The sequence below is a fragment of the Aotus nancymaae genome, unplaced genomic scaffold, assembly GCF_030222135.1.
Source record: "Aotus nancymaae isolate 86718 unplaced genomic scaffold, 86718_ANA_hifiasm-v0.15.2.pri h1tg000011l, whole genome shotgun sequence".
NCBI lineage: Eukaryota > Metazoa > Chordata > Mammalia > Primates > Aotidae > Aotus > Aotus nancymaae.
This window is the reverse complement of record NW_026988422.1, coordinates 58142063-58168214: the sequence shown is the minus strand read 5'-3', so window position 1 is coordinate 58168214 and position 26152 is coordinate 58142063. Positions and strand designations below refer to the sequence as shown.

Genomic DNA, 26152 nt, shown 5'->3' with positions numbered 1-26152 from the left:
ATTCTAGTAAATCAGGTGGCGATGGGAGTGACAGGGTGAGCAGCCTGGAAGTGGCTTCACGGTTTCCCTTCAGTCACCTTTTGGCTTTGAGGCTCTGTGCTGGACTGTCGAAGAAGTTCCCAGCAGAATGCTGCTATTCCTGATGTGGAAAAGGGCTGCCTTAAAGTCTTAGTTGCAAGGCATAGGCAAGTCCCTTTTTTCCCAGAATGCCACAGAGCTTGTCCATGGAGAGCTGGCCCATGAGTCAGTCTCGACCAGCCCACAGTTCCCCTCTGCTCCCTTCACTCAGAGTACTAGAGGCCATGTGTACCCAGCTGAGCTCCCAGGACTTAGCCTGAGCCATGTCTTCCTGATGCCTTGGGATTTATCAAAGGGTCCCAGCTCACAGCCTCTTCAATCCCCCTACCAGAGTCTGGAGAACACACGGCTCTCAAAAGCCACTTTGATTGAGGCCACATTTTTGAGTTTTCATCTGAGAAAGGCAGACATCTGGGTTGACTGGAAAGTTGGCCGCTGCCCCATCTGGCTTGGCGCTGGCTGTGTCAACCCCAAGGCCCCTTTGCTGGGACAGGCGGGGCTGGCACATTGCTCAGGGCCTGCAGTGGTGGGCTCCAGCTGTTGGCCACGAGATTGTCTTGCTGTTTGCCTGGGGTGGGATGAGTTCACCTCTGAACCCAGGGCCTCCAGTATCTCCAGGAAGAGCAGATTCTCTTGCTTTGCCTTTTCAAGGAATTCTGCACCTTTCTCTCTCAAACCAAGAATAGCCGCCGGTTCCTGAACATTCACACTGCACTGGGCCCTTCACTTGTTCTGTCCCACTGAATTTTTACAACCACCAGCGAGCCCAGGATTTTTAACCCCATTTGATGGACGAGGCAAATGGAGCTCCGAGAAGGCTGGAGAACTTGTCCAAGGTCACACATCTAGGTCACGTAGAGCCGAGAATCCAACCACAGTGTGTCTGATTCTCAGCTGAGCGATATCTCCCCAATCATTCTGGGGAGACCTGAGCTTCCCTGAAGGAAACAAAGATGAGGGTGCGAGACTGGAATTCTGCAGCAAAGAGGATGCGCATAAAGACTGGGTTTCATGAGTTACTTGCGCAATGTCTGTTAAGAAGGTTCGGGTTGGATAGAGGGGCAGGTTAGCAGCACAGAGCCCCAGCCTGAGTTAAGAGGAAGAATTGCCCTAGGGAGGAGAGTGTGGGAACCTCGCGTGGTTCTCGAGAGAAATATCCGGTGTGTGATGTTTCTGGTAAGCAGAGCTCGACTTGACACTGATCATGAAGGACAGCTTATTAAAAACTGCAGGTGCCCAGCAATAAAATGGGCTGTGCCTAGAAGTAGTGGGCTCCAGGTCACAGGGAGAATGTCAGCCAAGAACAGGTTTTTCATAGGAGTTGACAAAGAAAATTGATTTTTGAGGGAATGGGGGTTTTTAGAAATGTTTGAAAGTTTATTTGAAACCCTCAACAGAAAGAAGGCTTTGCTTCGGTCCTGACCCTTGCCCATGACGAGTGTTATAGGTGCAGCTCTGTGATGCCAGCACCTGGGGAGGGTGGGTATGTGAGGGTGCTGGGGGCATGAGGGGCAGAGAGCCTTAGGGCGGGTCACAGCAGCAACACCATTATTATCACCCTCGTCGTCATTCGCAACCATTTATTCAGAGCGCTTCTAAGTGCCAGGCACCGTGCTGAGTGCTTTCGCATTTTCTTGCATCCTAACATTTCTAGATGTTGGGTGCTATTATCTCCATTTTACAGAAGAGAAAATTGGGCCTGAAGCCCCAGGCCTATCTGAGTCCAGACCCCTACTTCCAGCCACTCTGTTAACAGCCTCTCTGAGTTGCTTCTTGCGCCAGGCACAAGCATTTGCTGAACCAGAGGACCCCAGCTTGGGGAACAGCTGTTCTGGGGTGGGGCCTCTGTTCTCTGGGATTCTGGATGAAATGCCCAGTCCCCTACCCTAAAGAAATGGGATTTTCAGAATTCCAGTTGTCAGCTGAAAAGGCAGTGTCTCTTTGGCTCAGAGAGGTCCTGAGAGCTTCTTCCAAGGGACTTGAATCCTGCTGGGAATTGTGCCTTGGGCTTAAGTGAGCTCCCTCCCTACCCAGGAGGGGTGGGTGTCACTGACATGTGGCATCTCTGGCCTGGAGAGCAGAGGAAGGGCTGGGGTGGGGGTGGCTAGGTGGCACCTGCCTGAGCCAAGGGTCCGACCAGACCCCTTTCCACCTCACTTTTTGTGGTAACTTGGTTCTGTCTCACTCTGAGAAGGCAGTCAGAGGCCATCTTTGGGCAGAATGTCTGTAATCACTGGGGGTCCCACTGGTCCTTCACCAAGGAGGGAAATCTGAATAATGGACATCATGAGAATTCCGAAAATGGGACAAGCATTGTGCTCAGAGTTGTACATGCTTATTTTGTGTTCACAGTAACTCCATGGAAAGGGACTTGTCATCTCCATGTTACTGAAAAGAAAACCCAGGCTCAGAGAGGTTGTGTAACTTGCCCAAATTCACCCAGCTAGTTAGAGCCAACGGGCCAGCATGCTATCCATGAGATTATGTGGAAGGAAGGAAGGAAGGAAGGAAGGAAGGAAGGAAGGAAGGAAGGAAGGAAGGAAGGAAGGAGGGAGGGAGGGAGGGAAGGAAGGAAGGAGGGAGGGAGGGAAGGAGGGAGGGAGGGAAGGAGGGAGGGAGGGAAGGCAGGCAGGCAGGCAGGCAGGCAAGCTCTATAGGGACTATGCCAGGCATCCTGTGAGGTTCAGTCTGACATTCATTGTTTCAGCAGACCTAATCCTCACATTGACTCCACAAACTGAATTTTTGTCCCCTCTTCTACAGATGAAAAAATTCAGGCTGAAGGAGGTTAAGAAATGTGCCCAGGTATACATGTATCCATCTGAGGTTTGCAAATCAGGGGGCCAAGGCTCCAGCTTGCTCCCACGTCCCTGTGGCACTGAGCTTGACCTCGCCAGGCATGCATGTATCTGTCCCTGGGCAGAGGGGCTGTGCAGTGGGGACCCTTCACATCCCCTGCTGCAGGCACCTGTCATTGCAGGCTGAGATTGGCACAGCTTGTCCACAGCCCTGTGGCCAGACATGTCTTCACCTTTTCCACAGCTCTACTCGTGGAGTCAGTGCCAAAACTGTCTCGAGAAATTAGTTTGCCTTTACTGAGGCCTCCTTGGGAGTACCAGCAGCCGAGGGGGAGAATTAGCAGGGCAGGGGCAGGCTGTGGGGTTACTATGAACACAAAATAAGCATGCACAACTCTGAGCACAACGCTTGTCCCATTTTTGGAATTCTCATGACGTCCATTATGCAGCCAGGGGACCATCTGCTGCTTTCTCCAGTCTGTGGGCAACTGAGGCACAGCAGAGGGTGGACAGGGCCAAGGCCAATGACCAGTAGACCATGTGTCCCAATGTCCTTACCAGGAAGGTTCCCCACATCCGCTCTGCATGCTTCGTGGGCATTTGTGACGGCAACTCCTGGAGTTCAGGTCAGTCTCCACTGACCCTCGGCAGCTGCTTTGGCTTTCCCAAGTCTAAGAGTCCCAGGGGCAAGGACACCGCAGCCCTGTGAGGTCTCCTTGAAGCATCCGTGGGACTCATGGCTTAGCCACTGTCTCTCCCCAGAGCTCACACATTCTCTTCTTTCTACTCTCTGATCCCTTACCCCTTGTGATAGCCTTGATCTGGCTGAGGAGTTGTGAGGGGTAGGACGGGCTCTACGCCATCTCGTTTGTCAATCCTGCCCGGCACTTTGGTTATGCACGTTGTGGAGCACTTATCAGGCATCTGATCGGTTCTTCTGACCTCCTTCTGAGTAACCCTACTTTTTTGGTTTTTTCTCATTCCCTCTCCTGATCCCATCATTAAAAACAGGGTAGAGGTTTCCTAGGAAGGGTGTTAGATTTTCTACTAGGCAGGTACCTCCACTGCACCCTAGGGATGTCTGCCTGGACATCTCAAAGGCTTTTCACAAATTTATTTATTTATTTGGAGGCAGTAGGGAGAATGGTTCAGAATTTCTCCTCTGGAGCTAGACTGCCTGAGTTTATAATCCCAGCTCTTTCCACCAGCTGGGTGACCTTGGGTTTGTTTCATGTCCTCATCCATTTTATGGATGAACCTCAGTTTGCTCATCCATAAAATGGGAATAATATTAGTAAGACACTCTCCATGGGCTGTTATGAGGATTAGCTAAGTGAATTCATGTAAAGCCTTTAAAATAGGGCCTGGCCCACAGCAAGTGCCATTTGAGTGTTTGCTCTTTATTTGTTCATCTTTTGGCTGAGTGCCCACACAGCTCTAGGTGTCATGCTTGGCACTAGAGACCTAGCAGTGATGAAGAAGACTAGGTCCTTGTCCTCAGGTAGCTTACACTTTGTGGAGAGATGGCAAAGTCAGCAGGCAGCCACGACACACCATGAACTGAGTTTTTCAGCTCAAAAGCTAGTGCTGTGACTCAGGCAGGCCTATGTCTGTTGGGAGCATGGCAAGGAGGACACCTGGTATGGGTGACAGGGACAGTGACAGGTACCACCTGCCTTCACCTATCACAAAGCTCACTGGCTGCTGAATGCTCACCCTGAGCCACATGGCCATCTAAACTTCCACTTTCTCCCAAGGAGGTTTAACCTGAATTATGTATTTATTTTTAAGACAGGGTCTCACTCTGTTACCCAGCATGGAATGCAGAGGCATGATCTTGACTCACTGCAACCTCCACCTCCCAGGCTCAAAGAATTTCTCCCACCTCAGCCTCCTGAGTAGCTGGGACCATAGGCTGATGCCACTGCACCCAGCTGACTTTTTGTATTTTTGGTAGAGACAGGGTTTTGCCATGTTGCCCCAGGCTGATCTTGAGTTCCAGAGCTCAGGCGATTCACTCGCCTCAGCCTCCCAAAGTGCTGGGATTATAGGCATGAGCCACTGCGCCTGGCCTTAACCTGATTTTTTGGATTCAATGCTATACTTGGTCGTACAGAAACTGGCATCTAGCCCCTTGTAGACTGCCTCTGGGAGCCATGAGGAGGGGCACTGAGGGCCCTCCTTTAGGGGTGGAGGTTGCTGGCAAAAATGGGAGTTTCCCCAGAGACAGTGGCTTGGCATTTATTTCTCTCTAGAAACCTGCCTTCATGAAGAGTTGCCCACGCAACACACTCCCTTCAGGCCAGCAAGGGGCCAGGTCCCCCTTACTAAGGAAGAGACCACTTTATGTAAAAAGCACATACATTCTGTATCCAGAATAATGGGTGGACCCAGCTCCGCTCAGCTTGACTCATTCCTCCAGTGGTTCCACTCTTGCTTCCTGCTCTAATCGAAGCTCTCTGCTGCTCCCCTTCTGATCATTAAAGAAGCAGGGGCCTCTGGTTAATTTCTGTCTCTCTCTCTCTCTCTCTTTCTCTCTCTGAGACAGGGTTGTCTCAAAGATGATCACAGCTTACTGCAGTCTTGACCTCCCAGGCTCAAGAGATCCTCCTGCCTCAGCCCCCAGAGTAGATGGGACCACAGGCACAAACCACCATGCCTGGTTAATATTTGTATTTTTTTTTTTATTAGAGATGGGGTTTTGCCATGTTGCCCAGGCTGGTCTCGAACTCCTGGACTCAAGCAATACTCCTGCCTCAGTCTCCCAAAGTGTTGGGATTACAGGTGTGAGCCACCATGCCCAGCAACATTTCTCCCTCCTGACATCTAGAGAGGTGATATCATCCTGACCTGCTGGCTCACCAGCTCTTCCTGATCTCTCTTTCTCTCTTAGAGATGCACAGTGGAAGGTAGGGGAAAGGATGTGGCCTTCACAGCCAGAGGCCTGCTTTCAACGCTGCCACTACTCCAGCAACTTTGTTGCATGGGTCAGTTACCCCTCACTGAGTCTTGCTTTCCTAATCTGTAAAATGGGGGTGACGGTCCCTGCCTTAGGGAGTAATTGTTGTGAGAAACAGACAGGGCCCTATGCACGCATGGCCTTGCAACTCTAAAGCACTGGACAAATGTGTACTTGGTCTCTTTCCTCGGCCCTCTGGCAGCAGCCTTGCAGTATTCTTTCCCACCTTCTGCTCCTCATAATGTTAACAGGCAATTATCTAATCAGCCTGCCTTCTGAATTTCTCCAGGTGACTTTTCTTTCTTCCCTCCTCTCTGTCCTCAGTTTATCTTACCAGGCCCCACGCCAGGGATGTGCACATTTCCCAGCCTTACTCCCATCTTTCCATTTCCTTCTCAGTGTGTTCAGAATCCCCGTTGTGTCCCCACAAGAGCAGCCTTCTAGGCTGGACCCTGGCACCTCCATGGAACGTGCAAACCCGGAGCGGGCCAGTCCCAGCAGGAAAACATTTTTGAACTGTGGTTTACATTTTTTAATCTTTAAAAAGTTAAGCATTACTAATTTATGTCCTCACTTGGTCTTTCCCTCTGTCAGGCTGTCACATGTCGTGCTTGGCACACAGTGTGTCCTCAGGAAAGAGTGGGGCTTCCAAGAAAATGTGGCACCTCCTTCTATTTGTCTTTGGCATATTACAGCACAGTGCAGTTTACAGTGCTCTGCTTACTGGATGTTTTAGTTATGTGGTTTGGTGTGAACTAAGCCACACTAAATGGAGAGATGACTCTTACAAGTTCCTGCAAAGAAACTGCGGATACAAAATAATACTAGTCCATTGATCATAAGCAGTCATTAAAAACTGCAATGCTGACACTTCTCAGGAGGTCTCACTGTGCCGTCAGCCATATTACAAGGTAAAAATAGTGACAGCTTATCAGATGTGACCCCCAAGTACTCCAGGATCCAAATGATCAAGAAGACTCTATGAAATATAGATTGATATCACCATTACTAATAACAAACCTTACGCTAAGTGTATAAGTGCCCAGAGAAAGCAGCTAATGGTGAAATAAAAGCTATCTTGATCAGGAAAACATTTTAAACCACCAAGACACTCAAACTTTGCTGTACAATTGGACAAAAGTATAGGTATCTCTAACATGCCTCTTGGTATTTGCAAGAATTCATTTCAACAATAAAAATGTATGAAGGACTGAGTGCGGTGGCTCACGCCTGTAATCTCAGCACTTTGGGAGGCCGAGGCAGGTAGATCACCTGAGGTCAGGAGTTTGAAACCAGCCTGGCCAACATGACAAAACCCCGTCTCTAGTAAATATAGGAAAGCATGATGGCGGGTGCCTGTAATCCCAGCTACTCGGGAGGCTGAGGCAGGAGAATCGCTTGAACCCAGGAGGTGGAGGTTGCAGTGAGCCGAGATCGTGCCACTGCATTCCAGCCTGTGTGACAGCAAGACTCCGTCTCAAAAATATATATATAACTCTTTTTGTAAACCACTAAAGGATGAACCAGTGAACATATATTCTCAACAGTAAATGACTTCCTGGATGACAAAAATCTTTAGCAAGCAACTCTGACAGTGTAGCTGCTGGTGTTACGACTGGGAGAAAAGGGAATTGGGATAAGGTAACAGAGATAGAGGGTGCTGTCTGTGCAGCATTCAGAGACAAGCTATTGCCACAAAGGAGTTAAAGCTAGAAGAAGGCAAATTGCTATAGGAAACCATCATGCAGCTAGCTTTATAGAGCAAGACCTTTGAAATATCATGGTATCTTTATGGAACTTTATATGGAATAAGGTCTGTGGCAATTGCTCATACCTGCTTAGAATTGCTGGCTATCTACAAGCTAAAAAATTGTAAAACTTGGCCAGGCACAGTGGCTCATGCCTGTAATCCCAGCGCTTTGGGAGGCTGAGGCGGGCAGATCACAAGGTCAGGAGTTTGAGACCAGGCTAGCCAATATGGTGAAGCCCTGTCTCTACTAAAAATATAAAAATTAGCTGGGGGTGGTGGCACGCACTTGTAGTCCCAGCTACTTGGGAGGCTGAGGCAGAAGAATTTCTTGAACCCGGGAGGTGGAGGTTGCAGTGAGCCAAGATCTTGCCACTGCATTCCATCCTGGGTGACAGAATGAGGCTCTATCTCAAAAAAAAAAAAAAAAAAATTGTGAAACTTATAGCTGAGTTCTCTTTTGTTCTACAAAATATGGTATTCCCCTGCCTTTTCCTCTGATGAGAGGTGGCGATCAGTAGTATGCCTCCTGCTAGAGCTTTTCAAGGGGGTTGGCACACTAGTCTGTTCCTGCGAAGTAATACAGATATTTTCCTTGTTTTTATTTGATGTCAACTATTTGGGTTTTTTTTTCCGCTCTGTAAAGTAACGGGAAATGTTGTGATATCAAGGCAGGATGTGTATCAGCATAAAATACTGAGAATCATTTCCTTGTTGGTCAATCTGCAATCAGCCATCTTCTGTATATTTTTAATATTTCCAAATAAAAAGCAAAAAGTAATAAAATCCATATTAAATAACATTGCATATAGTATAGTATATACTATATGTAATGTTATAAGTATATATGTGAAGTATATAATATCATTTTTCTTAGTATTAAAAAAATTTTAATTGACAAAAATTGTACATATTTGTGGTGCACAACTGGTTTGTTTGTTTGTTTTGAGATGGAGTCTCACTCTGTCACCCAGGTTGGAGTGCATGGCACAACCTCGGCTCACTGCAACCTCCCCTTCCTGGGTTCAAGCGATTCCCCTGCCTCAGCCTCCCAAGTAGCTGGGAATACAGGCATGTGCCACCATGCCCAGCTTATTTTTAGTAGAGATGGAGTTTCACCGTGTTAGCCAGGCTGGTCTTGGACCCGCGACCCGAGGTGATCCTCCCGCCTTGGCCTCCCAAAGTCCTGAGATTATAGGTGTGAGCCACCGCGCCCAGCCAGTGCACAACTGTTGTTCTGAAATAGGTATACATTGTAAAGTGAGTGGTTAGCGTGTATTACCTCACGTACTTATTTTCTGTGATGAGAACACTTAAAATCTACTCTCAGCAATTTTTAAGAATACAAGAAACTCTCTTATTAACCATATTCACTATGTTATACAGATCTTTTGAACTTATTCCTCCCATGTCTAGCCGAAATGTTGTACCCCTTGATCAGTATCTCCCCTCTTTTCCAGGCCCCTGTAACCACCATTCTACTCTGCTTCTGTGGATTTGCTTTTCTTAGTTCTCATATGAAAGTAAGGTCATGTGGCATTTGTGTTTCTGTGCCTGGCTTATTTCACTTAGTACTGCTTTTAATAAAAGCAAGGTGGAGGCCAGGTGCAGTGGTTCATGCCTGTAATCTTGGCACTTTTGGGAGGCCAAGGCGGGTGGATCACAAGGTCAGGAGTTCAAGACCAGCCTGACTAACATGGTGAAACCCAATCTCTACTAAAAATACAAAAATTAGCTGGGTGTGGTGGTGCGTGCCTGTAATCACAGCTTCGGGGACTGGGGCTCTCTGCTGCCAGGTGGGCTGGACATCCAGACTGTACCTGCTCCCTAGCATGGGTGACAGAGGAGCCCAAGGGCCCTCCAGTTAGACCTGTTCATATCTCCACTTTTCAGCCTCCCCGGTGATTGAGAATGGCCAGCTGGAGTGTCCTCAGGGGTACAAGAGACTGAACCTCACTCACTGCCAAGGTAGGACCCCCAGGGCCAGGGCTGGGCTCAGGGATACCGGACACACTCCCAGCACCAGACAGGAGGAGTGTCTGTCACTTCCCAAGTGGTCTCCACTAAGCCCAGCTTGGGGGAGTGGTGGGGAGCTGCTGGTTCCAGGGGCCTAAGGAAATCCGGGGACTTGCTTGAGAGTGACAGAGAGCTCTGCGGGGCTGTGTCTGAAGGGGCAACCCCAGTCCCTGGCTTCTACTTTCCTCCTGAGCTGGTCTCCCTGGAATGGGAAGAATTTCAACTCCAGGGTGGGAAATCAAGTCAGCCTGAGTTGGGGAGGGCCTCTGTGAGTTTTTCCCAACTAAGAACATTTAGCTACTCAGGCCTCCCTCCCACCTGCTTCCACACACAGCCAGGAAAGGGGACAGGGAGCATGGGGGCTTCCTGCCAAGGACAGGCTCCTGGGGCTGGCAGAGGCCAGCAGGGAACAAGGCGGCTTTCCTGTGGGAATCTTTGACAACTGGACAAATAATTGTCTGTATGGCTTGCCTTGGGTGGCACTGGGTCAGAGACAGGGGATTGACCCAGATGGCCTCCAAGGTACCCTCCCCCGGAGCTTGCTTCAGAGAGAGGACTGAGGAAGTCCTGCATGGCTGAGCTGTCTCCCTGGGGGGTGCCAGGCTGCAGAAGTAATTCCTAGCCTATGGATCAGCAATGGTGCTTGGGCGAAGCAAAAGGGCGGGCCTCTTGCCCAGCCTCATCCAGGGTCACGCTCCCTCAGGACGCAGTGGTCTGAGGGCCAAGTAGACGGTGGATGTGGGGACAAGTACGTATTTTTGCCCTTGGAGGGCACAGCAGGGCTGTTCATATCTAAACTGTCACCAGCTGCTTTTCCTCCTGGTAGGTTTCCCAGTCTGGAGCTTTGAGGTCATTCTCAGGATCTCAAATGGGCTCTCTGCCCTTCCTCCTCTGAGCCCCAGGATTCAAGACACCAAAAGACCTTCCCCCAGGAGGCCCTGCCCCTGAAACCTCCCCTTCCCATGTCTATGGCTGTGGTCTCCATGTCTGCGAAGGGACCTGCTTGCTCTGCATCCACACGCATCATCCCTCCTCTCTCTCCATCCTTCCCTCCTACTTCCACAGAGTATTAGACAGGAGATTATATGGGCTACATGCACTGTGCTAGGTGCTGAGTACACAGTGATGGAGAAGACACAGTCCTGCCCCAGGTGAAGACCATTGAACAATCTCATATAATGAGCGGAGTGTTCTCGAGAGGAAGCAGCAGTCACTGAGTGCTACAGGATCCCATGGTGGAGGGCCCTTCCCAGACTGGGAGGATCAGGAAAAGCTTCCTGGAAGAGGTGATACCTAAGCCAAGACTTTAAAAATGAGTACATGTTGGCCAGCTAAGGGGATGCAAGCTCTCCAGGCAATGTGAACACCAGAAGCAAAGGAACCGTTTGTGCTGTCTGGAGTGTCCCAGAAAGCTCTGTATACATGGCCTGTGTACACATGGGAGATGCCACAGCCAGCATCTCATCAGAGCCACCTGTTTACCCACAGACTTTAGGGAAATGGTGGAGGGCCTTGGATACCATGTTAGGGTTTAGGGGCTCCCTCTAAGAAGTGACAGGGAGCCTAGAAGCTTCCGGAGCAGAGGGAAGCAAGTCAGATTTGGGTTTGGAGGTCCACATCCCACTGTGGCCACAGTCTGGAGGCATATGGATCACCGCCCCTTCCCATTTCTCAGCAGCACCTTCCCAACTCTTACTGGCACCCTGTCCCAATAGGGCATCCTACCAAGGAGTAGTGCCCCTGGTGCCCAGGCTGGGTCACCTTTCAGCCCCTCGTTCCTATGCCCAGTGCCAATTTCCCCAAACCAGTGAGTGAACTAGTAGCTGTGCAGACACAGGGCTGTGTTGTCTCCTGCCCTGGAGGCAGGTGCCCCTCACAAGCAATTCATGCTTATCACCTCTGCTGCTATCACCATCATCAAAGAAGTGCCATCATCAAGATGGCCCCGACTCCTCGGAGCTTAGATTGTGAGGGCTGGGACTTCCCCTTGGCAGGGAGAAGCTTACAGCAGGAAAAGGGGGGTTCCTCTTTGAGGTCACAGAAAAAACCAGTGCACCTCTCTTATTTGAAGAATAGCATGGCCTCCACTGGTCTTTGGGGGGATGCATGCAGCCTGTGCAAGGCAGGGCATTCAGGAGGACTCGGAGATGCATCCTCCTAACCCTTGACCTCTGCACACCCTTGGCGTGACCCCCGCTGTCCCCTTCCCCTTCAGTGCCTTCCTACAGCCTCTGCCTCCTTTTCCTTACCAGGGTGTCCCCTCCTCCAGCTCACTGCAGACATGCTCCCAGGGTCTTGGGCTCTGCGGAGGTGATTCAGGGACCTCTGGAGGAAGGTTGAAGAGGAGGGACTTAGCTGCCCCTTCTCCACCTTCCAACCCAAACAGTCCCCTCGATCTGTTTCCTGTCCACATCTCAGTATGCCACTATCTAACTGAGTGACTCTCGGCAAGTTAATCCTGGGACCTCAGTTTCTTCTCCTGTAAAATGAGGACATGTGGGCCTCTTTGATAAAATTGTTTGTGAGAATTAAATGGGGTATTGTATGTTAATACCCAACAGAGTTCTTAGCATGTAATAGGTGCTCAATAAACACTAGTGCTTGAGGCTGGTTGAGGCAGCTCATGCTTGTAATCCCAGCACTTTGGGAGGCCCAGGCAGGCTGATTGCTTGAGGCCAGGAGTTTGAGACCAGCCATGGGCAACATGGTGAAAATGTGAGTCTACAAAAAATACAAAAATTAGCCGGATGTGGTGGTAAGCGCCCATAATTCCAGCTACTCGGGAGGCTGAGGCACAAGAATTGCTTGAACCTGGGAGATGGAGGCTGTGATGAGCTGAGATCACACCACTGGTTTGCAATTTTATCTTATCGTATCCATCTAACACCACCATCCAACTGTTACTATCACTATCCTCATTTTATAAATGAAACTGAGGCACGGGGAGAGGAATCACACTGAATGCATAGCAGCTCTTTTGTTGTTTTATTTGGAGAGAGTATTTGAAGATCTCCGCCCAGCCCCTCCCCTGCATCAGGCCTCAGTGGGGCGGGCACTTGGTCATCTCCTCCAACCCTGCAGATATCAACGAGTGCTTGACTCTGGGCCTGTGCAAGGACGCGGAGTGTGTGAACACGAGGGGCAGCTACCTGTGCACGTGCAGACCTGGCCTCATGCTGGATCCATCGCGGAGCCGCTGTGTGTGTGAGTGCTGACGGGGACCGGGGTGGAAGACACTAGGAGGCAAGACGGGACACTTCAGATCCACAGGCCAGGCCCAGGGCGGTAGTTTTCCCCAGACCTGATCATTATCCCATGCTCAGGGTCTGTGTCTGCTACTCAACCTGGAGTTTGACCCAATGTGAAAAACCAGATCAGCACGTCCTGTTGGAGCAGAGACGGTTACTGCTTCACTTTTTATTCTAGGCATTTCTTCCAGAACTTTGCACTTTGGAATTCATCCTTTCTATTTCTTATTTTTTTTCCTTTCTAATCATTTTTGTTCCATATGTAGCCTTGTTTTCTTTGGCAGTGGGGAGGTGGGGAGGGCGTGGCCTCTGCTGTGATGTCTGCTGAGCCTTGGCTGCTGAGTGACCTTTCCAGAAGGGCTGTCCCTAGCATTCATGGAGCTGCTGCCCCACCCCAGGGCCTTTCCACAATCCTGTGGTCCCTTGTGGTTCTGAAGTTTCTCCTCATCCGTGAACACACAGTGAGCATTAGCATTGTGTCCAGGTATATGCGTGCATGTATGCCAGGCGGGCCTGTTTCCAGTGACCTCTGGTTTCCAGGGGGAGATACCAAGGTTGGCAGTACCCTCCAATGGCGGAACTGACGCCATGGCCCAGATGGGGCTTTCTGTGGGCAGGAAGGCCTGACCAGAGCTGAATAAAACCAGTCCCAACTGGCCTCTGGGAGGCAGCAGCCCAGGTTGGATGGGCACCCCCAGCTCAGCAGAGCTCCCTGCGACCGGCCAAGCCCTCAGTCTGCAAACTTCCTGGTACTGGGTCTGGGAGGGCCATGGGGTTAAACAAGACTCCACTGCCACCCAGAGACTGAACCCAGTGGCTCCAGGGAGAGAAGCAGCAAGAGCTGTAGGAGGGGATGCCCAGAGATGGCACCTGGAGAACATGTCAGGCTGCTCTCAAGAACCTTCATGGTGGCAGTGGCAGGTGATCAAGGCCTTGAGAGGCTTACAGCCCTTCCTTCTACTCCACATCACTTACGATCCCTTCACCAGACAGAGGTGTTTGACATCCACGGTGACTTTTATTTATTGATCCCAGAAAGAGACCCTTAATACAGGAAAGCAGAGATGGCTCTCGAGTGTCCTTTTTTCCCTCTCTGTCCCTGGTGTTACTCCCTCCAGCCTCCCACAGTGAGTCACCTCCCTGTAGGTGGGAGGGGCGGCGCGAAGTTTCTCTTCCCTTTGTTTCTGAGTTCTGCCTCCTTCCCTCCCTGCCACCTGACCGGGTCCAGTGGAGCAGTCTACAGGACTACCCCAGCCTCCTGATATTCCCTCTTGGGTCATCTCCACCCTGGGGTTCAAAGGGACAGAGACCTTCCTTGCAGTGTCCCAAGGGAAGTGGCTGCTAGAAGCAGAGATTGCACCTGGAGGTCCAGGGCTCACAGCCTGGCTGATGATTTACCTGTGGTGAGCATGTGAGCTTTGACAAGCCACTCTCACACACCTTACACTCTAATCTCTATGACAATATCACAAAGAAAGTTTATTAATCAGGAGTCTTTGGATTGCAAGTGACAGAAACCAAACTCAAACTGCCTTAAGCAAAAAAAGAATTCGCTGGGGCTGGGCACAATGGCTCACACCTGTAATCCCAGCACTTTGGGAGGGCGAGACAGGTGCATCACTTGAGCTCAGGAGTTCAAGACCAGCCTAGGCAACATGGTGAGACTTTACCAAAATTAAATCAAATCCCTGTTCCACCATGAGCTACAGGACCTCCCTGGGCCTTAGCTTCTTCATGTGTAAAATGAAGACAAGAGTGATCATTCCATGTGTCTTTTGTAAAGACATATGCCTGTCTTTACAAAAAATTAAAAATTAGCCAGGCATGGTGGTGCACGCCTGTAGTCCTGGCTACTTGGGAGGCTGAGGTGGGAGGGTGGCTTGAGCCCAGGAGGCAGAGGTTGCAGTGAGCTGAGATTGCGGCACTACACTGCAGCCTGGCCAACAGAGTGAGACTTCTCAAAAAAAAAAAAAAAAAAGCATTGGTTCACACAACTAGGCAGTGCAGGCATGGTGTGGCCCCAGGCTGGCTGACCCAGGCAGCCGCCATGTTGCAGGGTGTGCTGCTGTTTCCTCTGTGTCAGTTTCATGGTTCCTTCAAAGGTGGTCACCAGATGCTCTAGGTCTACACCCTCTCAGCCTTGCAAACTCAATAAAAAATGAGCCCCTTTTCCCTAATGCCCAGTAGTAGTCTCAATGCTGATTATCACTGGACCTCCTTAGTGTAGTGCCCATCCCTGATCCAATCACTGTAACCTGGGGTATGGACCACGTGCCTTCAGCCAGAAAGGCGTCAGCCTCCACTTCAGTCACACGGACCAAGGGTGGGAAACTGGTGGTTCCCATAGGAGAACCAGGGTGATTATACCAGAATATGGCTCATAGACTCTGGGCAGGCAGAAATACAGGTGTCCCCTGCCATGGAATGATCATTCTCATCTTCATTTTACATGTGAAGAAGCTAAGGCCCAGGGAGGTCCTATAGTTCATGGTGGAGCAGGGATTCAAACTCGGTCTGCTGCATCCTGGGCCTGACCAGGACTTCCCCAGAATCATTCATTCCTCAACTTTGATTGATGTCCTCTTCACCCCACCTCTCCTCCTCTTAGAATCCAGTCCGCCCTCTATGGATTCCAGACTTTTCCAACTTGGCATGCCTCCTCGTCTTCCATTGAGATAACATAAATAAACTATTCTTTAATATTTATTATCAAAGTACAAAAAAGGAGATAAGGGTGGTGGCATTGCTATGACCTAAGCCCAGTGTAGTTCAAACTCAGTTACCCTCAGTATTTTGATTGGCTGGTTGATTCCGTCTTTGATTGGCTCATTGATTTAGCTGTCCATCTGTAGATTCAACAAGCATTACTGAGCATCTGCATGCACCAGACACTGTGGAAGGTGCCTGGGTGCCAGAGATGACCAAGATAGAGTTCCTGTCCTTCGAGCTCCCCATCGGGCCTTTGTTCCTTACCTTGTCTCATATTCCGGAAGGCTGCGGTCCTCAGGATGTACTGCTCCCCGCTCAACCCCAGGCACACGGGGGGCTTTCAGTAAACACTTCTAAACTCAGCACCTTAGACAAGCAGCTGCATCCTCATTTCCTGCTCTCAGGTGACTCCTCCTCATGCAGGTGGGGAGTCACGGGTCTCATCCAGCACATGACATTTGCAGGTGCTGAGACATTCTACTCTGCCTCTTCCTCCTAAAGTTCTTGTGAGGATTTACAGGGCTCCAAACGTCATGACGGAGATACAGGCCAGGCCAGTCTGAGTGCATGTGGCCAGCCACACCTCCATCCACTGCCCTCCCAGCTTCGTATTCCCCTCCCACTGGCCACATGCCCACCTCTACGTGCTGTGTCTGTTGCAGCGGACAAGGCCATCTCCATGCTGCAGGGACTGTGCTACCGGTCGCTGGGGCCTGGCACCTGCACCCTGCCTTTGGCCCAGCAGATCACCAAGCAGATATGCTGCTGCAGCCGCGTGGGCAAAGCATGGGGTGGCGAGTGTGAGAAATGCCCTCTGCCTGGCACAGGTAACCCCCGTCTCCATCCCGGCTTTCACTCCCTCAAGGCCAGTGACCACGTTGCCAGCCTGGGTAGACCTCTCTCAAGCTGGAAGACTGAAGTAGTCTTCCCTGCCTGCTTACCTGCTTATCCCAACTTGGGGCTCCCCTTCCTCTTTGCTCCCACAATTGCCTTGTCTCCCAAAGGAGGGAAAGGAGGGCCCTGGTTTCCTGCAGGAACAGCACCTCTCAGCTTGTCCTCTGGCTGTCGGCTTTGCAGAGGCCTTCAGAGAGATCTGCCCCGCTGGCCATGGCTACACCTACGCGAGCTCTGACATCCGCCTGTCCATGAGGAAAGCCGAGGAGGAGGAGCTGGCCAGGCCCCCAAGGGAGCAAGGGCAGAGGAGCAATGGGGCACTGCCCGGCCCAGCAGACAGACAGCCGCTCCGGGTCGTCACGGACACCTGGCTCGAGGCTGGGACCATCCCTGACAAGGGTATCTGAGCTGGGGGAGATGCCTGAGGGATTCCCCTTTCCCCTAAGTTTCCAGCACATCAGAGAACTGTGGGCATTTATCCTGGGTCCCTGGGCATCCCATCTCTGGGGCATTAGGAAAGGGAGTTTGGAGCAGCAGCACCCAGCCCTGGCAGACTTCTCTCATGGCCTGGTACCACTGCAGGGCCCCACCTACTTCCTCTCCCATATGAGGTCAACAGGCGTTCATGCCCCAGGGAGTTGCTTGTGGAGGTGGGAAAGGTCAGCTGCAGCCCCGACCCCAGCAATCAGTCCTCTCTGTCTCCTGCCCCCTGGCCATGCAGCTTCTGGGGCCGGTGCTTGCTGCAGGCCTGAACAGCTGGCAGGTGGGTCCTGGGGACCTGCATGCTAGACCCCTGGCCCTGGTCTTAGAGTCAGAGTGCTAACTCAGCCCAACGACGTTGGACTCCATAGGCACGGGGCTGGAGGGAGGCTGGGTATGAGGCTATCCTTGCAAGCGCCCTGAAAGCTATGGAGAAGTCATGCCCAGGTGACTGGTAACACTGAGTGCAGGAGGCCTGGAGCATCATAAGGCCAGGAAAACTATGTGATTGCTCAAATTGCTCCAGGAATCTGGACTAGACAGGGAAGTGAGGACAGAGTCCCAGTGCTGTGGACACAGGACACTGGCCAAGCCAGGAGCAACTCCACTCCTTCCTCAAACTGTTCCCCTGGCCCAGAGCCCAGGGCAGGGGGCAGTGTTACCCAGCCTGGCTGGGAGGCATGGGAGGGAGGAGGTAGCAGTGCAAGGAGGTGGCTCCAGGATGGATGGGATGGACAGGCCCGGGAGCAGGTGGGACTCCTGTCACCCGAGGCCTTATAGGAAAGCAGGGGCTTCGGCTTACCAAGTGAGAGGCTGCACTGAGCTATCTTCAGGCCCTCCAGACCTGGGGTTCTGGGATTTTGTGGTGGCTAGTCCCTGCAGGGGTGACAGGCAGAGACAGGTAGAAGAGTCCACGTTCTCTGTGCTGCTGGCCCTGCCAGGGACGTGGTCCAGGTGCAGACTGTGAAGCCACCCAAGTGGTGGTGAGGGGAGAAGGCAGCCAGACCCTCCTCCCCGAGCTAACGCCCTCACCTTTCCCTTCCAGGTGACTCTCAGGCTGGCCAGGTGAGTGAGTCCTCTCACTAGGGAGCCGGGCAAGCATGGCAGAGACTAGGACCTGGTAGCAGCTCAGGCCCCAGGACAGTGAGAGGGAGAAAGATGGAGTATCTGTCGGATTTTACTTGAAGAGATGACCAAGTGGGAGGATTGATCCAAAGACCCAGTTTTACCCTAAAGGAAGTGATAGCAACAGCTCCTGTTGATTGAGTGGCCCAAGCAGTTTCCCATTTGGGATGGGCTGGGGCCCCTTCAGAAAGGAAGTGGGAACATGTCCTGTTAGTCCTGGCCATCACTCAAGCTTTAAGCACTGCAGATGGGGTGTAGAGTTGGTTCCAGTTCATTCTGGGTCTGGCACTTTCTGCACCGGTTTAGTTGGACCTCAGGTCTCCTCTGGGAGTGGTGTACAGGGAAGTGCGGGCACAGCTGTGAACAGCCTCAAACCACCTCACTGAGAAAGGCGCATCCAACTCCCTTCCCTGTGCCCAAGATTCCCCTGGGAAAAACTGGGTGTCCTCCTAGGAAAACATTCCAGAAGAGGAGATCTGTTTCTTCCTTCATCAGCCTTAGTCCCTACTCTGTTCCCCGACTCTCCAAATACAGTTTCTCCGAGGGGTCTTGTTCTCTCCCTGGGCTCCCATGTGATGTCCTCCCAGGCCAAAGCTCTAACCCCAGTCCCCACAGATGCAGCCAGGCTCCAGGGCCGTTTTCACCCTCTGCCCACTCTCCTCCTGTTGCGTCCCCACCTCTCAGCTACCTCTGTCCACCAGCTGTGTTGAGGGACACCAGGTATAGCCTGCGGTCCCAGCTTCTCCACGCTGGCCCTGTGGCTCCAGGCACTCTAGTGAACCTCCAGAGCTTCTGTGACTGTGCTGAGATTGGGGGGTTATAGCTGACACCAAACTTGCTAACTTTCCACCATGTACCCAGCACTGAGCTGGCTTAGTATGCACATCAGCTCATTTCATCATTTCAACTTCCCATCATAAGATAGTTGAGAAGACGAATGAAGTGAGTGGTATAAAGTGCCTGGCGGAATACCCAGCATAGAGTCAGAACTCATCAATATCAGGAAGGAATGAAAAAGTGAACGAGCCAGCTGGTAGGAAGCCCGGAGGTGGGGGTGAGTGTGGTGGAAGGTAGCAAGTTGCAGGGACGACAGAGGAGCCAAAAGTGACCCTCTCCTGTTTCTGTGCAGGTCACAACCAGTGTCACTCCTGCACCTGCCTGGGTCCCAGGTGAGTCCTTCTTCTTAACGGCTCCCAGGCAAAAGAGAAGGGAGGGAAAGAGAGTCCTTAATCAGGAGTGGAGTTACTATGTGTGAGCTGGTCCACGCTCACACAAATCAGAGGAGGGTGAGAAGGATGTGGCCTGTGAGTGCTGTTTCTGGGAGCTCTCTATACATCTAAGGTGAGGTCAGTGAGAGACTCCATGATGCTTCACAGATAGTTTTCTCCTTTTTTTGAGATGGAGTTTCACTCTGTCGCCTAGGCTGGAGTGTGGTGGTACGATCTTGACTCATTGCAACCTCTGTTTCCCAGGTTCAAGCAATTCTTAGCCTGTCTCAGTCTCCCCAGTAGCTGGGACTACAAGCGTGTACCACCACGCCTGGCTAATTTTTGTATTTTGAGTAGAGACGGGGTTTTACCATATTGGTCAGGCTAGTCTCGAACTCCTGACCTCAGGTGATCTGCCTGCCACAGCCTCCCAAAGTGCTGGGATTACAGGTGTGAGCCACCACGCCAGGCCATCACAGATAGTTTTCTAGCCACAGAACTCTTTGTGGATTTCATGGCACCACTTGGCATGTAAATCAGAACAAAGAGACAGCACTAGCTGAAACAAGTGGTCGGCTGGGTCGCTAGACTCCTTCCCTCAGGAGGCTTTGTCTTACCTCCTAAAACCAGTACTTGCCTGTCACTGGTGTTGGGTTCAGACGTTGGAAGGCTGAGCTCATGGTTCCTGTAAAACATGGTTCCTGTAAAAAAAATTTCTGTAAGCTGTGAAATGCTTTGTCAGCAGAAGGGAAAGAATGTTGAAGTGCAAATCAGGAGACCCAGGTGTCAGCTGTGCCTCCAACAAGCTGACTGGCCTTGGACAAGTAGCTATTTCTACAAGCCTCAGTCTCCTGTCCCCGAAATGGAGGATTGGGCTGGATGTCCTCCAAGGCCTGTGAGAGCTCTGAGATTCTCTAAGTGGGGCCAGATTAACTTTCAAAAGACTGGAAGGCATGGGAGTGAAGGCTTCACCCTTCGTTCTTGGGAGTCTGAGCAGCAGGGAAAAGGGAGGGGCCACGGTCAGACAAGGGGCTGACCCACCTCTTCCCCTCTCTCCTCCACAGGGGATGCCACAACCCCACCAATGCCTGAACAGGGAATTCCAGAGATACAGGAAGAACAAGTGACCCCCTCCACCAATGTGCTGGTGACCCTGAGCACCCCAGGTAGCTGCAGCCAGCCCTTTGGGGCTCCCTGCACCCTGCCCTGAGAGCTGTGGCTGTCCAGAGCCAACTCCAGGGTGGGGGCATGAGTGGAATGCCCCCTGGCCTTTCCAACTAAGTGAAGTCTCCAGCGGGTCCCGGCCGTGCTCTGCACCCCTGGCCTCATCTTACAAAGAGCACAGGGTCCCTCTAGTGAAAACAAGAGCCTTGTCTGGAGCACTGTCCAAGCCCAGAAGAGGGAAGAGAAGGGACACCATGGGAGAGGGAAGCCAGGGGTCTTCCAGGAGAATCTGGGGGTCCCTTTCGAAGAAGGGGAACATGGAGAGTGTGATCCACTGGGGTCCTGGCTCTTCTAGGCCACCCCCCACCCTGAGTCAGCAGAGTGCCCTGGCAGCGAGCAGCTGCCTGCCCACGGGAAGGGCTGATTTTCGGGAAGGAACATGGCTCTGTTTCTCAAGGTTGTTTAACCAAGCCTGCATTCCTCTCCCTCTGGTCAGCTCCAGTGATGGGAGTGAGGGGCGGGCGTGGAGGCGATCCTGGCAAATCCACCTTGCTCTGGAATGTGCCCTCCTTAAAGGCTCATTGTCTGGGGACTTGGTGCCAGAGAAGCAAGGCGGGTGCTGTCGCCGCTGTTCCCTGCACACGTGTGTGCCCGTTCTGGGGGCTCCTGCTCTCTTAACCTCACGACTGGATCCAGAAACCCAAGTCACCTTGGGTGGGGGGTGAGGGTAGTGGTGGGGTTCTAAATTTCTTCCAGCAAAGGGAAAGCCCCTGCAGCCTGGAGGAAAGTCAAGAGAGTGGGGAGTAGGGGTTCAGCCTTCCCAGGTGTACCCCACTGACCTCTCAGGACCTCTCTCCTCTGGGCTCAAAGTGCTGCTCCAGGGAGCGTCCTCTTCTGTCCTCTGCTCAGCAGGCAGAGTGCATGGAGGAGTGCTGAGTTTCTGACAAGGAAAATGGGCATGGAGGAAGGGATGGGAAGCAGGGGCAGGGGGCAGGGGGCAGGTCAAGCTCAGCAGCAGCTCTTGACATGTGGGTGAGTATCCCTACCGTCACCACCAGCCTCAGCCTTTTGCCCTATCCCCCTTCTCTGCCATTCTGTAACCCCATCCCTCTGGGCAGACATTTAAGACCAAGCTGAGGGCCCCTACCACCCCCCAGGTGTACACAAACTTGGAGCCAGGCCCAGGGAGAGGGTAGCCTTGGGTACACATTCAATTCAGTACAATTTGGCAGACTAAGTCCCACTGTATACCCACACACAGACCACTTCCCAACCCATTCCCTTGGGCCTTCAGGTTCTCCTGAGCTGTAGGGGCAGGGCAGGGACCCCTGAGCATGTGGACTTCAGGCAGAGACTTCAGGTTGGACACAAAGGCAGAAGGCATCATTCATTCATTCATCATTCATTCATTCATTCATTCATTCATTTGGCATGTTCTAAGCGCCAGGTACTTTTCTAGTATTAGGGATACTTTTCAGAAAGCTAGAGTCTCTGCTGTCTACACAGCCTCGGCCCTGAGTCCCAGTGAGTCTGCCTCCAAATTGTTTCTCAATTCTGCATTTGTCTCCCCACTTTTCACCCCATCACCAGTACCCAAGGCAGACCCTCATTTAAATTATTCAACAGGTTTTAAGGGCCCACTATCTCTCCCATATCAGTTCATCCATCATCTCACTGCCTGAGTGGCCTTTCTAGTACTGCTCTGACCCACTCCCACCTTTCACCAACCCCCTGTTACAGGCCAGTCTCAATGTGGCATTCAAGGCTTGCTCAGTGGACCCCAGCCCACCTCTCCCATTTTGCCCATGGTTTTCCCTATGAACCTTACTCACCAGATCTGTCCATCTGTCCAGGGAAAACTAGGCAGGAGTTACAGGGAGGGATGGCACTGGGCACTGGGCACTGGGTAGGAGTCAGGCCCATTTTTGGGGTGGGGCCAGGTTGCAGGGTTTTTGCAGAAATTTGCTGGACATATGGGTGACCTATTAGATTTCAGTGAGGAGAATGCCCTACCTTGAGCTCCATCCTGGGTAGGGCTCGGGGTCCCGGGCAGAGGTCCTCTGGGGTCGTATGCAAGGCTAAGCTGTGCATGGGTAAGGGAGGGAGGGCCTGGCTAAGGTTGGCCTTCTGAGGCTCCTAGACCCTGGCCACTGACTCTCCCCACCACACTCCACTGTCCAGCACCCACCCTGCCATAACCTCTGCTTTGCTCTGTCTCTCACAGACATTGACAGATGTGCTACTGGAGATACTGACATCTGTGGCCCTGGAACCTGCGTGAACCTCCCAGATGGATACAGATGTGTCTGCAGCCCTGGCTACCGGCTGCACCCCAGCCAGGCCTACTGCACAGGTATTCACTTGGGTGCCCTGGGCTTACTTGGCGGCTGGGGTAGATGGGAGCAGGGGCTAGGAGGCTGAGTTGAGAGTCCAGGAAGAAGCAGAAGGTCTAAGCAGTGCTGGCTGGTCAGTGAGTTTAGGAGGAGCACAGTTCCTATGGACAAAGCTAACGTTAACCTTCAGGGGAAGACCAGTCTCGGTGAGCCCCATCTGATGAGTCTCCAGGACTCCAGGAGCATGGAAGCCACCCCATTGCATGCACCCTCACCTGCGCCTGGCAGCCTTCTGCACTGAGATCAGCCCACCCCTCAAACTGGCCATTTTGCTGCCTGCAGAGTTGACCAAGGTCTGCCCTAGTTGCAAATGTCTCCACCAGGGTCATCCCTGGGGGTAGATCTGAGGCTACGATAAATCATCACCTGTGGACCTCGTTCTTCCTCCCCTCACTATGTTCAAATAAGGGAGAAACACCTACTGTGGTTTCAGAGGAGAAAGGAATCATGAGGCTACTGGAGGAAGGAGACAAGGGGCAGAGAGGAGGGGCTGGCAGTCACCCCAGGCTTCTGGTGCCTGAGTGGGCCCTATGGGCTAACTTTATGGCTTCCAGCCTTAGGATTTTCATCTCCTCAGCCTCTTCCACTCCCTCACCCCTTCCTTGCCACACAGCACCACCTCCTGCCCTGTCCTTAGCATGGGCAGGTTGCTGGCAGGTGCCCAAAGAATGGCACCGCCAGCCCCCTTGACCTGCCTCCCTGCCTCCTTCTGGTCAGATGACAACGAGTGTCTGAGGGACCCCTGCAAAGGGAAAGGGCGCTGCATCAACCGTGTGGGTTCCTACTCCTGCTTCTGCTACCCTGGCTACATGCTGGCCACCTTGGGGGCCACGCAGGAGTGTCAAGGTAAGCCAAGCCTGCCCTTGCCCTTGGCCATGCCCCACAGTCTCAAGGGGGTGGAAGAGGAACCAGGGGTTCACACCCCCGAACACCATGCTGCAGAATGGGGAGTGGGCAGCTGAGGGAGGAGAGAACAGAACTCGGGCCTGGATCTGGGAGGAAACTAACCCTATACCAGTGGCAAGGAAGGGTAGAAATCCAAAAGCCAGCAACTCTGCAAAGGCCCTAAAGCATTGTGGGTGGAGCCAAGAGTGTCACAGGGTCAGGAGACATGCCTGGAGATGAGGACTAATCACCAGGCCCCCCAAACTCTGAGTGACAAGAAGCTGCTTTCATTTTAGGGAAGGAGGGAGACCCATGAGGATGCCAGGCTGGGGCTATTGGCAAATCAGGGAGTAGGTGTGCCTTTGAATGAGGAGCACGGGTTCCCAGCAGCTTGGAGACACTCGTAGGGCTTTGAACTTCCCTGGGAAGATGTGGCCCACTGCCAGGGGACCCTTGATAAATACGCTTCCAACGCAAACCCTTTAATGATGCAAAACACTCCCCATACATTTTTTTCCACATATGTTTTTATGATTAAGTTCACAAATAACATAATGCAGCAGTGCTTACCTGCCTGCCTGCCTGCTTGCTTTTTCTTTCTTTCTTTCTTTCTTTCTTTCTTTCTTTCTTTCTTTCTTTCTTTCTTTCTTTCTTCTTTCTTTCTCTTTCCTTCCTTCCTTCCTTCTTTCTTTTTCTTTCTTTTCTTTCTTTCTTTCTGAGATGGAGTCTCGCTCTGTTGCCAGGCTAGAGTGCAGTGGCGCCATCATGGCTCACTGCAACCTCCACCTCCCAGGTTCAAGTGATTCTCTTGCCTCAGCCTCCCGACTAGCTGGGACTACAGGTGCCCGCCACCATGCCCAGCTAATTTTTGTATTTTTAGTAGAGATGGGTTTTCACCATGTTGGCCAGGATGGTCTCCATCTCTACCTTGTGATTCACCCACCTCAGCCTCCCAAAGTGCTGGGATTTACAGGCGTGAGCCACCATGCCCAGCCTAATGTAGTGCTTTCTAAGCAGCACCTTAAGATTCATAACCCAGTTGTAAATCCTTCACCTCAAGAGGGGCCCTGTGAGTGCTTGGGGCTCACATTGCTGGTTCCGGCCAGACCCCCAGGGAGGCCAGGGAAGTTGTGCATCCTCCTGCTGCCAGGATCCTCTTGGGTTCCAATGCCCCAGGGGTCCAGTGTACAGAAACCAAAACCATCCAGGTCCTCTCACTTGATTATGGAGGGAAGGGAAGTAGAAGGGGCAGACCACCTACCTTAACGGAAGAGCAGGAGAATCATGGGTGGCATTCATTGTGCTCTCATGCATTGGGCACCTATGTGACAGGCACTGTGCCAAGCTCTGAGGATGCTGAGATGAGTGAGGTATGAATGGTGACACTGATGCAGATGAGGAGGCAAGTGGTTCTTTATGAGATTATTTGGGTTCTCGAGCTGGAGCAGAATAAGAATAGCTACCATTGAATGAGCACTTATTATATGTCGGCACTGTTCCAAGCACTTAGTTACATGAAGTTCATCATCCCAACTCTGTGTTGTAGAAATCCTTAGCCCCATTTAACAGTTTAGCAAACTGAGGCTCAAAGGTGAATTGAAATACCCAGGGGCCTCATACCTAGTGGTGACAAAGCTAGAGACAGAATCAAATCACTCTAGCTCCAAAGCATGGTTTGCTTCCAAAGACACATTCCCTTACACGCAGGGTGTTGGACACCACCACAGAGCATGAATAGGAATGGAGGGAGCAGCAGGTATTCCAAGTAGAGGGTAGTGTCTCTGCAGAGACCTAAGTAGTGAATGTTCCCTGGCATGCTCTGGGAATAATGATGAATACACTGTGACTGGAGCAGGGCTATGTGGAGGAAGAGGCCAGTGTGGGAAATGTCTTGAGTGCCAGGCTGAAGTGTTTGGATACTATCTCACAGGCAGGGGCAGCCAGTAGAAGTCTGTGAGCAGAACGGTGGTGACTGGGTCAGCTGACTTCCAGGGAGCTGACTCAAGCGGCAGGGCTCAGAATAGGCTGGAGGAGCCAGGACAGAGGCTGAGGGAAGGGGGCTTCTCTGGGCTCCAGTGGTCCAGGTGGGTGCTGTGGGTCAGAGGCACTGCTCTTTGCAGACCCAGCCTGGGGAGCTGGACTGGGATGAGCAGCAGCTGCTGCAGGGAATGGGATCACCAGGACTGGCCCAGACACAGGTTTCTGCCAGGGGCCAGCCCGGGTGTCCAAGATGTCTCTGCCAGCCCCAGCAGCTGGGGGACAAGGGGTGGGGTTCAAGATTGGCTGTAAGTACTTGTGGGGCTTAGCTGCCACTTGAAGAGGGCTTGTCCCAAATAACACCCACTTTCTAAAGTTTGCCAGTCTCATACCGTAATATCTCATTACTTCAATGATTTAATATTTATATTGATTATTTAAATAATTTATATAATTAATATAAACCACTAT

The 26152-nt window shown here is 51.9% G+C and overlaps 1 protein-coding gene across 1 annotated transcript in view; it reads left to right on the top strand.

Annotated features, from left to right (window-relative positions):
- LTBP2 (latent transforming growth factor beta binding protein 2) overlaps positions 1 to 26152 on the top strand; it is a 167692-nt gene that overhangs the window by 117727 nt on the left and 23813 nt on the right. Inside the window, exons 14-22 of the mRNA XM_064374527.1 lie at positions 9476 to 9550; positions 12680 to 12802; positions 16218 to 16382; positions 16633 to 16848; positions 17975 to 17994; positions 19184 to 19223; positions 20327 to 20428; positions 22651 to 22779; positions 23537 to 23665. Of these exons, the coding sequence (XP_064230597.1) occupies positions 9476 to 9550; positions 12680 to 12802; positions 16218 to 16382; positions 16633 to 16848; positions 17975 to 17994; positions 19184 to 19223; positions 20327 to 20428; positions 22651 to 22779; positions 23537 to 23665 (999 nt within the window). The remainder of the gene's footprint in view (positions 1 to 9475; positions 9551 to 12679; positions 12803 to 16217; positions 16383 to 16632; positions 16849 to 17974; positions 17995 to 19183; positions 19224 to 20326; positions 20429 to 22650; positions 22780 to 23536; positions 23666 to 26152) is intronic.